Source organism: Onychomys torridus, chromosome 9 (genome assembly GCF_903995425.1).
Source record: "Onychomys torridus chromosome 9, mOncTor1.1, whole genome shotgun sequence".
Classification (NCBI taxonomy): domain Eukaryota; kingdom Metazoa; phylum Chordata; class Mammalia; order Rodentia; family Cricetidae; genus Onychomys; species Onychomys torridus.
In genome coordinates, this window is record NC_050451.1 from 34,792,123 (window position 1) to 34,805,111 (window position 12,989).

A 12,989-nucleotide genomic window follows, 5' to 3' on the forward strand; every position below is an offset into this window, starting at 1 on the left:
TCAAGTGCTGGGGGATTGCACTCAGTACCTTGGTCATGCTAAGTGATGCTGCCTGGTTCTGATCTGCATGTCTCCTCTGATGCTAACGCTGAGCGTATTTTCATACACCTCACGGCCATTCACACACCTTTAGAGAACCATCTGTTCATGCCCATTTTCAGTTAGGCTGTTTTTGATTTTTGAATTGTAGAAATTCCTTACCTTCTGGATACTAACCCTTATTAGACAGATGATTTGTGAATACTTTATACTACTGTATACAGTCTCTCCTTCCTTTGATTATTTGTACACAGAAATTTGGCTATTGTTTGCTTCTGCCTATGACATTACATCCCAGAAATCACGGTAAACCCTGTGTCCTGGAAGCAGCTCCTGTGTTTCACTATATGGTTGTTGTTTTGTAGAAACCATGGTAGTGGCTGACTTTGTTAACAGGAAGTGGAATCTAGCTTCCAAATAGCATGTTCCCAAAAGTATCTGTTGAAATATGTATTCAAGATAAACATAGTGTCGCACACCTTTAGTCCCAGCACTCAGGAGGCAGAGACAGGGAGATCTCTGTGAGTTTGAGGCCGGCCTGGTCTACAGAGCGAGTTCCAGGTCAATCAGGGCTACACAGAGAAACCTTGCCTAGACACAGGCCTTAAATTAACCCGAAGCAGAAGAATTACCCCTGCAAACTCAACATTTCCTGTTCCTTACTGGATTGTGCTTCTATAGCCTGACACCAGAAGCTCTTTAACCCCCTGGACGACCATTTTGACCTGCACACTACTGTTTGTGTACAACAACAACCTTGTTTAAACCATGGTCTCAATCATAACTTAGTCTGCTTTTTTGAGTACTGTTATCGTGTAAATATGTTATGCCCTTATTTAGATTAGTAAGTTGAAGAATGTAAATGGTATCATAGGCACTGTGCTAGGTGTCAAGCAAACACACAGATGATTACTGAACTGCTTATGTGTGGCTTCCTTCCAGTCCAAGAACACATCCGGAACAGAAAGGGACCAGCCCCATTTTAATGCATTTACGAAGTGAAAGACGGCTGACATAGGAGGATGCTGAATGAGAGATAAGGAGAGTGACAGCTAAAAACAAAGCTGTGGGCAGGGCCAGCTTATAATTTTATATTTTATCTTATAGGCAATGGGAATCTACTAGAAGTTTTTTTAATGCAATGTGGCAAATTGATAGGATTTTTGTAGAGAATCTTAGTGGTTGATAAACCTTATTTTTTGGCAACCTGGTATGTTAAACTAAAACACTTTTACTTAGGACACACTTTCCTGATACCTCTTAGAACAAAAAGTAGCAAACAGCAGCCCCAGCACACAGGTCTCAGGACCTAGGCTTTGCTCTTCTGTGCCATCATCCCCCAGAGGAGCCATCACCGAGCATGAGGAGACTGAAGTCTGACATCAGATATACTTACATGGTAGACTCTCTCTCTTGAGATAAGGCTGCTTCATGAGAAGCTGACACAGCAGAAGGCGATCTGGGGTACAGTCCATAGCCTTCACTTGGAGTGACTATCTGCCGGCCTAGAATCCTTCCAAAGAACAGACACAGTGAAGAACCTTCACTTGACATGCATGTAAAATCTGAGCACTTCAGCAACCAATCTGATGACTCTACACAGAAATCCTACAAATTCAGTCAGATATTGATTGAGAAGGACTTCTGAGAGGAAATGTGAATTCTTACTCAGCTGTATTTCCCTTTAAGAGAACCTATATAGGAAAGACAAAGTGATCGCCCAGGAATTTAAAGGAAAGTCCAAGTAAAGTTGGGGATGTAGCTCAATGGTAGAACACTTGCCTAGATTGCAAGGATCTGGGTTCAATAGCCAGCACATGCTGCACACTCTCCTCCCCACCCCCATGAGAAGATGAAGGCCTAGCCAAATTAGTGAGAACTAGGAATCATGTTCTTTCCTTTAAAATTATTTAATGTGCATTGGTGTTTTGTCTGCATGTGTGCCTATGTGAGAGTATTGGATCCCCTGAAACCAGAGTTACAGACAGTAGTGAGCTGCCATGTGGGTGCTGGGAACTGAACCCAAGTCAAGCAGCCAGTGCTCTTAATTGCTGAGCTACCTCTCTAGTCTATGAATCATATCCTTTTTTTTAACCACTAAAATATTTTAATTGATATTTATACTAATGGGGATTTTTATAATAACCAATGTAATATTTAAATACTTTCTTTTTTATCAATCATATTCTTAATAAGATTAAATGGAAATTTAAATACATGCAGTAGTGGGACTATTGTGGTTTCTCAGGAACAGTATGTGTGTCCTTTCAAATACATGAGAATTACTTGTAGACAATGGTATAAAAACATTTTCTGACCATTTTGTTTAAAAGAAAGGTTTTCTGGAATGCACTGAGATTCAGAAGCCAGTTACTGATATAGATATTTTACCCAGCTTGTGACATGATGGCTCTTGTCTGCAATCCCAGGCCCTTGGAGGTGAAGGGTAGGGAGGATCAGAAGTTCAAGACTGTCAGTTCACATGCAAAGTTCAATGCCTGGGGCTGGAGAGATAGTTCAGGGGTTAAAAGCACCTTCTGCTCTTGCAGAGGACCAGGGTCAGTTTCCAACATCTACACAGCAGTTCACAACTGTTTGTAACTCCAGTTCCAGGAGCTCTGGCCTCCATAGGCACCAGGCATACGTGCAGTACACATAAGTACATGTAGGCAAAACACTAATAACATATAAAGAAAAACTTTTTTTTTTTTTTTGAGACAAGGTCTCACTAAGTAGCTCTGGCTGCCCTGGAACTCACTCTGTAAACCAGGCTGGCCTCAAACTCAGTGATCCATCTGCCTCTGCCTCTTGAGTACTGGGATTGAAGGCATGCACTACCACGCCTAGCCAAGAAAAAATATTTAAAAAAAAAAAAAAAAAAAGAAAGTTCAAGGCTGACCTGGGCTATCTGCAACCTTGTCTCACACATACATAGGCACATTTAAGAGGGTTTTACTGGTAGCTGAGTGTGCTGGCACACGCACCAAGGAGGCAGAGGCAGCAGATAAATGAGTTCAAGGCCAGCCTGGTCTACATATGAGGCCTTGTCTCAAAAAAAAAAAAAAAAAAAAAAAGAAAAAAAAGTCTGCTTAGTTAGAATGATATGTTGGCATGTTGATGATGAGGATACGTCCAAAACTTCTACTGACTTGAGTTTTCTTTCAGCTGAGGTTTTACACACATGGCTGTAGATAATTTCATCAAAATCATGTACATAGAAAGAAAGAAAGAAAGAAAGAAAGAAAGAAAGAAAGAAAGAAAGAAAGAAAAGAAACCATGCTCAGGCCAGGTGAACCTTTCAAGCCCAGCACTCTGGAGACAGAGGTAGGTGGATCTCTGTGAGTCAAGGCCAGTCTGGTCTACAGAGTGAGTTCCTGGCCAGCCAGGGTTTCATAGTGAGACCCTATCTAAAAAAAATAAAATTAAAAAAAAAAAAAAAAGAGAAAAGAAAAAGAAAAAAGAAAAAGAAAAATCCAAAGCTCCTAAAGGTTCAGAATTCAAGATTTGAGTCGCCCACAGTTGACACTGTGGCCTTGTTCGGTACCTGAGGTGAGGAAAGCTGGATGCCCACTGCTGGCACTCCTTCTGCAGACTGTGTGTGTGCACACTCAGCTTCTGCTCATACAGGAGCTCGTCGATGGCCGTGAACATTGCCTGCACCTTCTCAGTGGCATTTTGGTCAAGTTCCTAGAAACAAACATCGACCCCCAAACATTTGGATGAGCTATTAAGAATGTATTTTGGTGAACTTCTATATAGTCAGATTAGCTATTCTGAACCTGTGGAGCTTTATACTTGATTTTATACCTTCACTATCAAATATATTTTTACACACTTGAGTCATCGAGATGTATATATAGACTTTGTGTTGGATTAATTTTGGTGTCTGCCCTCTTTTGGCAAGTTCTTTATAATGAAGTTTAAATTAAAAAAAAATTTGTACAGTGTTCTAGAGAATGAGCACCAGTGGGTAACACTGAGTTTTCTATCCATTTTGAGGCATTCTTCATAATTCTATAATAAACATTTTGTGTGTGTGTGTGTGTGTGTGTGTGTGTTGTCTCAGGCCAGCAAGCTGGCTCAGTGTCTGGAGGCATTTGCTGCCAGGCCCCGGCCCAGGTGAAAGGAGAGAACGGCATCTACAAGTCGCCGTCATCTTTTCTTTATCAAAGACTTATTTATTTATTTATTTTGTTTTTTTCACGACTGTGCTTCTCTGTGTAGCTCTGGGGCCAGACCCCCATAACTGGACTTACAGACAGTTGTGAGCTGCCATGTGGGTGCTGGGAACTGAACCTGGGTCCTCTGAAAGAGCAGCCAGTGCTCTGAATTACTGAGCCATCTTCCCAGCCCCACACAAACTGTCTTCTGACCTCTATTCTCTTGCCATGGCATTTGTGCCCTAACACAGACACAGACACAGATACAGACAGACAGACACACATGGGGTGGGTGGTGGGGGTTGGGTGGGTGGGGGATATTTTAATCTCCAGCACTGAAAAATAAAAACAATCATATTTTGCTTTGTTTTAAAGAGTTCATCTGAGACACTGTGTTTATATAAAAGGAAAGCTAAATTAGGGAGCTTTTCACATCTCAGATGTATCTGTTTCCTTTTATAAGGACACCTTACAGAAATACATTTGTTTGCTTCTTTGTTTGAGACAAAGGGTTTCTCTGTCTAACAGTCCTGGCTGTCCTGGAACTTGCTCTGTAGACCAGGCTGGCCTTGAATTCACAGAGATCTGCCTGCTTCTGCTTCCTGAGTGCTGGGATTAAAGGTGTGTGCCACCACACCTGGCCAGAAATACATTTTTTAAGTAATTCAAAAATGAATTATAAAAATTCACTGTACACTAAGCACCAAAAGGAAATCAAGGGATGGGAAACGTGCACAAATTCAGAACCTAGAGATACAGATCACAACACAACGCAGGTGCCAGGGCTGTTTACAGCTCACTGGAGCCTCCTGACAAGGCGTTGCATTAAGCCACCTGGAGTAAAGTTTAATCCCCCAGTCCCACCTGCAAGGCTCCCCTGCCCAGTCATTTCTATTTCCTCCCAGAGCTGCCATCTTGAACCTCTTCTTTCCCCAGTCCCAAGAACATCTACCTTTGAAATACTAGTTTCTTCTCTTAGCACTCTTTTAAGATTCCTTCTTTCTTTACGTGTGTGTGCCCGTGCCTTTGCATGCACACAGGCCAGGAGGGCAAGCACACTAAGTTTCCTCTTCCATCACTCTGTGTCTGTTCTGGAGGCAGCGTCTCCTCCTGAGTCTGGGGCTTGAGACTCAGCTAGGCTGGAAGCCAGCAAGCCAGCCATCTTCCTGTCTTCACCCCACCAGAGCTGAGATTACAGGCATTTGAGGGACACTCAGTTTGTTTTATGGATGTTGGGATCCAAACTCTGGTCCTGATGATATTAACCACCGAGCCACCCTGCCAACCCCACTTTTCGGGCTCTTGCATATGCTGCCATTTATCTGTCTGAGTTCTTTTTTTTTTTTTTTTTTCCCCTGAGACAGGGTTTCTTTGTGTAGCTTTGCACCTTTCCTGGAACTCACTTGGTAGCCCAGGCTGGCCTCAACTGAGTTCTTTTTTTTCTCCCTTCAACAAATACCTCTTCAGTCCTTAAATCTCAACCTTCCACACAGATAATGTTAGCGTCTCAAGTAAACTCCATTTATGACAGCCTGTTTCAGTGTCCTGCTGGAGTCCTTTCTCAGTACCTTACACCTTGTCAGCCTCCTCATTAGACTGTTAGACTACGTAAGCCTCACTCCACACCTATAGCAACAGACAGATATGCTCAAAAGATTCCTTGACGAACTAAGAAAACCTGAAAACCCAACTAGTAAACGCAGGGACGCTCTCATTATGATAGGTTAACACGAAGAACTATTATATATACACCATTCTAGCTGCCAGAGGTGGAGGTGATACCAGTCACCGCCACTGGCAATGGTAAATAACAAAAGCACATACATAAGAACCAAAGAAAATATACACTCATGAAAAACTGTTGGGAAATGATTAATGGTAATAATTGGTTTAAACAATTAGGCTTCCCTGTAAAGAGAGCTGTAACTATATTGTTTAAAATCAGTATGGTGGGGGTTGGAGAGATCTGAGTTCAATTCTCAGAACCTATGTAAAGGTGGAATTAGAGAAACAACCTCACAAAGTTGTCCTTATAATCTCCACACATGGACCATGGTACCAGCAGCCACACACATAACATGCACACACATTTGTAAAAAAAAAAAAAAATATGCCACATATAGTGGCACATGATTTTAATCTCAGTACTCAGGAGGCTGAGAGATAGGCAGGTCTGAATCAGTTTGAAGGCAGCCTGGTCTGTATTCCAGGCCAGCCAATGCTACCTAGTGGGACTTTGTCTGTTAGGGATTTTGTTTTTGAGACAGGGTTTCTCTGTATAACAGCTCTGACTGTCTTGGTACCCCCTCTGTAGACCAGGCTGGCCTCGAACTCACAGAGATCACATGCTTCTGCCTACTGAGTGCTGGGATTAAAGCGTGCACCAACACTGCCCAGCTGGGACCTTGTCTCAAAACAACAAATAAAATAGTTGGGCATGGAGGCACATGGCTTTAATCCCAGCACTGGGGCGGTAGAGGTAGGTGGATTTCTGTGAGTTTGAGACCAGCCTGGTCTACATACCAAGTTCCAGATAGCCAGAATTACACAAAAATATCTTGTCTCAAATAAACAAGTAAATAAGGTGAAAAGTGATCAAGGAAAAATACCTAAGGTTGACCTCTGGCCTCCACATATGTATACAGGGGAAGCACACTCTTACATACCCCCCCCCCCCCCCCACAGTTTGAAGAGGGAAGGAAACTGCATCAGAATGAGTAGCAGACAACTCACACCATATCCCCAGGAGAAGTCAGAACTGCCTTCTGTAGAGATCCCTGTGCCTGCATAGCTTGGAAAAGCAGAACGTGAATTCCCGGTGTCAGTTGAGGTAAAAGGTGATTCTTGGGTGATGTCAGACTCACTAAATGGTTAATTTGAGAGAAAGGGAGAAAAAAAGAGAAAATTCTCATGTTTCCTCAACAACTTATCAGGTGGTAAGCATGTATACAATATATCTATAGAGGCAAAAATGAATTTGCAATTCAAGCACTGTGGAAAACCTACCTAATCTCTCTAAATTGATGGTAGCTGTGCTGAATAATGCTTGTCAGTTCGTGATGGACTTGTATCCACCTGTAACGTGCACTCTTACCCACTGGTGACATTTGCGAATGGCAACAGAGGGTCTGAACTTGTTTAGTCCCTGTAACTCAAGTACATTCACAGATACCCACCTCATTTTAACCTTGCTACTCTAACCTGCAGCTGCAGGTCTAATGAACTGGCTTCAAAACTCACGGAATCTCAGTTTCATTTCCAGGTCTGAAACTAGATGTTGACTTGACAATTTTTCTATGACAGCACTGTCCTTCAGAGCTCTCTTGGAAGCTGGGCTCTTAACTCTTTCTTAGTAACTGCAGTTATTATTTACTCAGGATTCATATGTGACAACATTGTGCGCAGGTCTACATACTTTATCTGATTTATATTTACAGGACCATATAAGAGATATTGACAATGTCTTTTTTTTTTTTTTTTTCTTTTGAGCTGAGGATTGAACCCAGGGCCTTGTGCTTGTTAGGCAAGCGCTCTACCACTGAGCTAAATCCCCACCCCCGACAATGTCTTTTTTTCTTGATCAAAACAACTAAAGATTTGTCAGTTTTATTGACTAGTTTCCAAAGAACCAACTTCTGATGGTCAATTTTCTATTTCATTATCCATTAACTCATTTGCCCAATGTTAATCTAATAAATGGCAGTACTAGAATTAAAATCACATATCTGATCCTTTTTGAATCTAACTACTTAACAACTACATATTACTTCTATGGGGCTGGAGAGATCTCTTTGAAGTTAAGAGCATGTACTGCTTTTCATGAAGTCCAAGTTCAATTCTCAGCACTCACGGTTAGGCAGTTCACATGAGGACCTGACCTCTAGCCTCTGCTGGCACCTGCAGTCATTTGTACAGACTCATATACGTGATTAAAAAAAGTTTCATATTGCTACTTCTGGAAAGTTATGAAAGTAAGTGTGATATTGTTCCCAACAGCTGTTCCAGAATGAAAAGTAAATGGTCCTGAGGGGGGAAAATGCACACACACACACAGGCTGGCTTTGCAAGCCTGAGCTCCAGCAAGCCTCCTACCTCAGGCTCTCATAAAGATAAAAATTCTTGTTTTGTTTCACTAGCATGGGCGTGGTCCTAATGACCAGAATCCTTGCCACTAGCTAGTGCAGCAAGCAAGCACGCTTTGTATCCGTACCTTTGAGAGCTTGAATCTTTTTCATGGCTGTCATTGGTAGAGGAGATGTCATCCAGTTGCTCTGGAAGGGGATGATGGTTAAGAGCATGCTTTGTTATTCCTTTCCTGTGAAAGAGAAAACAGTCTTCTCTTTATAGTTCATATTTCTTATAAGTCATTGGCTTACGATGATTTATTATCCTCTGTGTATGTGCATGTGAAGAGTGGGAGCAGCTTGGGAGAGTTGGTTCTTCCTTCCATCGCGTGAGTCCCAGGAAGTGAACTCCTGTCAGCCTTGGCAGCAGCAGGTACTTCCACATGCTGAGCCATCCTGTCAGGCCCTAGTAAAAATACTTATTTTTGAAAACTTACATGTATGTGTTTGTGCCTGTGTGAATTTGTGTGAGTGTGGTGCACACAGGGTGTCGGATCTCCTGGAACTTGAGCTACAGGCAACTAACTGTGAACCCCCTGATATGGGTGCTGGGAACTAAACTCAGGTCCTCTGCAAGAACAGTAAGTACTCTTCTGAGCCATCGCTCCAGATCCCCAATATACTTTTTAACCATGTCCACCATTAGAGAGAGGAAAAAATTAAAGTGAACATTCCACTAACTGGGGTCTTAAGCTTTGTGTACAAATATGGCACAATTCACTAAAATCTCAAACTTCATTTCCTCTGAGGAGCCTTGGAGCCAGATCACCTAGATTTGAACACTGACTTCATCATTTACTAATCACAAGCAGTTGTTTAATCCTGTGCTTTAAGTGAAATACGTGTACTAGTGATTTAGGAAGTGTACTTGCACGTTAAAGGCTCTGGGAAGACTCCCTAGAAAGAAACTTGTAAAAACTCTAACCTACCATGTCTCCTGAATGTATTTGACTAGAGAATTTCATGGGGAAATGATGCCTACTGTAGGTAATTAGTTCTGGAAGACATAATAACCAACACAGTCTATTTATTTCAGTGGACAAGTCCAGCAGAAAATAGGTTCCAGAGGAGCAGTGTCCAACAGAAATATAACAATTTTCAGGTGGTCACATTAAAAAGAAGCAAGCCATCACACCTGGCTTATATGCTTATGACTGAACTTTTCATTTAAAAACGCAAGCCAAGTAGCTTCCTAGCATATGTGAGGCACTAAGTTCAATTCCCAGCACCAAAAATAGGGAGTGAGGGTGGGAGGCCACATGTATGTATGTACTTCTGCTAAACGCTTTCCAACACCTACAATTAGTAACTGTTAGAAAAGGCTGCTGCTTCAAAATCGATATCACTATAACATCTAAAGTAAAAAATTCATTTTAACTTACTATCATTTATATGGACTTAATCCTTGTTCTTCACTCCTATGATTCTCTTTTGGAAAGGTTATTTTTAGGAACTATCAAAATGGCACCAGAAAACAAGCAGTATAACTACACAGGCTCAGCCATTTCAGCTTAGAAAATGCCTAGGTAGAGTTTTTTCATACAAAATGTATTTTCAAGTTCTCTGGTTAGAATTAATTATAAAAACAAATTTGAGGTTGATGAGATGGCTCAGTGGGTAGAGGTCCTTGCTACAAAGCCTCAAGACCTGAGTTCAATCCCCAAGACTCACATGGAAGGAGTGACTCTTGTAAGCTGTCTTCTGACCTCTAAATGTGTGGTATGGTGCAAGCGCGCGCGCGCACACACACACACACACACACACACACACACACACAAACACACACTAAATGGAATTTTAAAAATTAAAAGAAGATTTTAAGTCAAACCCTTTTGGGCAATGACTGTTTCTTAGTCTTCTTCCCTAAAGAACTTATTGCCTGATTTGTTATTGTGTAGACAACATATTCCTTAGTAGATAACATGCTGGTGAAAAGGAAGGAGAGGTTCTTTCCTTTGTATGGCTCTTGCACCAAGTAAAGGTGGGAAGAGGCAAGGAGAGAATTACCACTTACTGAGGACCCACTGTCGGAGCCATGCAAGGGGACCAACAGGTGCATTGGAACACAGCTGGGCAGTTGGCAAAGCCCTGAGGACCTCATGCTGTTATTGAGCATAGCTCTGATTGCTGCCTTCTCAGCCACCACGTCCCTCATAATCTATGGGTTGCAGGAAAACTCTCAGGGAGTTTCTAGCCTCTCACTGGGCTTTGTTACTAGTACTAATAGTGATTGACTTTTTCCAAGCATCGCTGCTAGAGCAGATTAGTGATGCAGCCACCACCCTTAGAAAGAATTCAGACATGTAGATTGTTAGTAAGGTTAGGTTAGAATGTTTTTGTTAATGGCTTTGAGGTAGAAAATCTTGGGGAACAATTTAAAGTTTATAAAGACACACTTTTAATAGTTGAATAAAGGACTTGTTGAGGTCAGGGAACAGGAACAATGGTATCCTGGCTATTGCTGGCTGATGTACCTTTCTTGCTAGGATGGGTTGGTGATCAAGGGTGATGATTAATTCCTTGTATCTATTTCTGTCCTCAGCTTCCTGATATAAAAAAACTGTTGTTGTGTGGGTATGCACCCTGAGGAGTTAAAGTAGAGCTGACCAGTTGTTTTTCATATATAAAAATTTAGGTTTGTGATTCAAGAGTTTTTAATAAGATTACCTTTTGAAATAAATAATAAAGTGATTGATTCTTTCTTTGTAACCACAAAATGTAGCCTGCTAGCAAAACAACTAGCTGAGAAAATACCTTACTTGCTTACACCCTGTTAATCTATAACAAGTTGCTTGGGTATTAATGTATGTGGGTTCTTGGGACTTGTTTTTTACCTGTAATATGTAAAATGTCTAATCATGTAAGGGATATGGAAAACATGCTGTTTTTTTTTTTTTTTACTTGTATTCATTGTAATCATTCACTTAAAAAATAGAATGTAACCACACTGTAATTCTTATATTGCTTGAAAATTTTTGCTGGGGTATATAAGCTGTAAGGGAAAAAAATAAAGTTAGTTAGAAGAAAAAAATAAGAATAGACAGAGGGAAACATCAGGGTAGAATAGAAAAGAAAAAGAACTGAGTAGAAAAAGCAACACTAAAAATAAAACGAAGAACTAAGTTTTGGCCCTCAGAAAAGTCCTCATGTGTCTGTCTGTCCTGTAGTTCACTTGCTGTGCATTTTCTCTGACCTGCTGAAGGCTTGCCATTCATCAGCACCCTGGGTAAGATCCTGACATGTTGGAGGTGTGTGTGTCCCTTTTTCCCTGGCCCTACAGAGTTCAGTTTTGCCCTCCTTGCCAGCCCTAGAGAATTAAGTTTACTTCCTTAGATAGAAAAGTCAATCCGACTCTGTGGATCCCCTAATCCCTGAGCTGCTAAAAGCTCATTCTCATGGTAGCAATAACCTACTATGTGCCAGCTCCATGCTATCATTTAGGTCTGCTTGTAGATATTATTTGTATATATAGACAGGAGGGCCCAGATTTAGTAACCTGCCTAAAAGCTACATAGCAAGAAAAGTACCCATCCAAAATCTCAGGTGTGACTTTAATGAATGTCATTAGCATGCATAGCTACTATTCAGTACGTGTATGGCTGCTGAAATTACTTAGTTCAGTGAGGGGTAACAATGGGACTTGCCTTTTTAAAAGTTCAGACTCTATTGACTTATGACGTGGAAACTTGCTAATTTCATCTGAGAAATAGAAGCTAGTTATAGCCATCTTTCAGAATTGCTGGGAGGATCAAGAAACTGAAGGTTCTTTTGAAATCATAACATTCCAGTAAGTGTAAGGCATTATCATTATCTGCCAAGTTACAACACTTTACTAAGGGTACAGCGCGCGTCTTTAGCTATAAGTGCTTGCTTTTTAGTCCACAAACAAAACTAAAACATTTGTTGGAGGTGTGAAGGCAGTGTGTATGTAAAGTCTTGACAACAACAGGTTTTCGAATTGGATTGACCCCTGGTTTGTACTTCTCAGCTGCACCACCTTCTACATACAATCTTTAGATCTGTGATCTTTATCTGTGGGATGTGCAGAGTCGGTCTCCTACTTTTGCTAACACATTCAAGCAAACAGCTTTGCATAGTGTTTGGAACGAGACATGTTCAACTTTATTGTAGCATTCAGCTATTATCTTCAGTGGAGCCAGAAGCACTGTGGGGAACAGTAAGTGCTTCTGGAGATCCACTCCCTCAATTCATGTGGTGACAGTCTTAGGATAGCATGGATGACACACTCTCAGCAGCTGGTGACCCAAGGACAAGAGACAGCTTCCACCAGGGCTGGGAGAAGAGATTTATACTATTTTCTCGCCCGAGCCCTGGGAAAGGAAGGGAGAGAAGGACTGGTCAAGGATGGTCCCTAGAGCTCTCGCGGCCCAGGTTGGGCGAGCTGAGCAATCCACTCACAGCTCCACGCTCTGTGGCACGGCCTTCCGAGTGTATCTGGAGATCATCCTCCGTTTTCTCCTCCGCGGCCGGGGCGGGCAAGCCAGGGCGGGGGCTTCGGGGCCTGGCCCTCCCGCCGGCTCCGGCCCGGCCCCCTCCTGCCACCTACCGGCCCCGTCTCGCCCCGTCTCGCCCCGTCGCCTAGATTCCGGACGGCCACCTCCCAGAGTTCCCTCTCTATAGTCTTCCGACCTGCTTCCTTCCTCTC

The 12,989-nt window shown here is 42.0% G+C and overlaps 1 protein-coding gene across 2 annotated transcripts in view; it reads right to left on the reverse strand.

Moving 5' to 3' along the window:
• Positions 1–12,979, reverse strand: part of Fam149b1 (family with sequence similarity 149 member B1) — a 38,114-nt gene extending 25,135 nt beyond the window's left edge. For both annotated transcript variants that reach the window (XM_036198834.1, XM_036198835.1), the window contains exons 1-5: positions 12,743–12,979; positions 8,410–8,514; positions 6,933–7,062; positions 3,584–3,726; positions 1,436–1,552 (exon numbers count right to left, since the gene is read on the reverse strand). In XM_036198834.1, coding sequence (XP_036054727.1) covers positions 1,436–1,552; positions 3,584–3,726; positions 6,933–7,062; positions 8,410–8,514; positions 12,743–12,789 — 542 coding nt within the window. In that variant the 5' untranslated portion in view covers positions 12,790–12,979. The remainder of the gene's footprint in view (positions 1–1,435; positions 1,553–3,583; positions 3,727–6,932; positions 7,063–8,409; positions 8,515–12,742) is intronic.
• Positions 12,980–12,989: the final 10 nt, after the last annotated feature.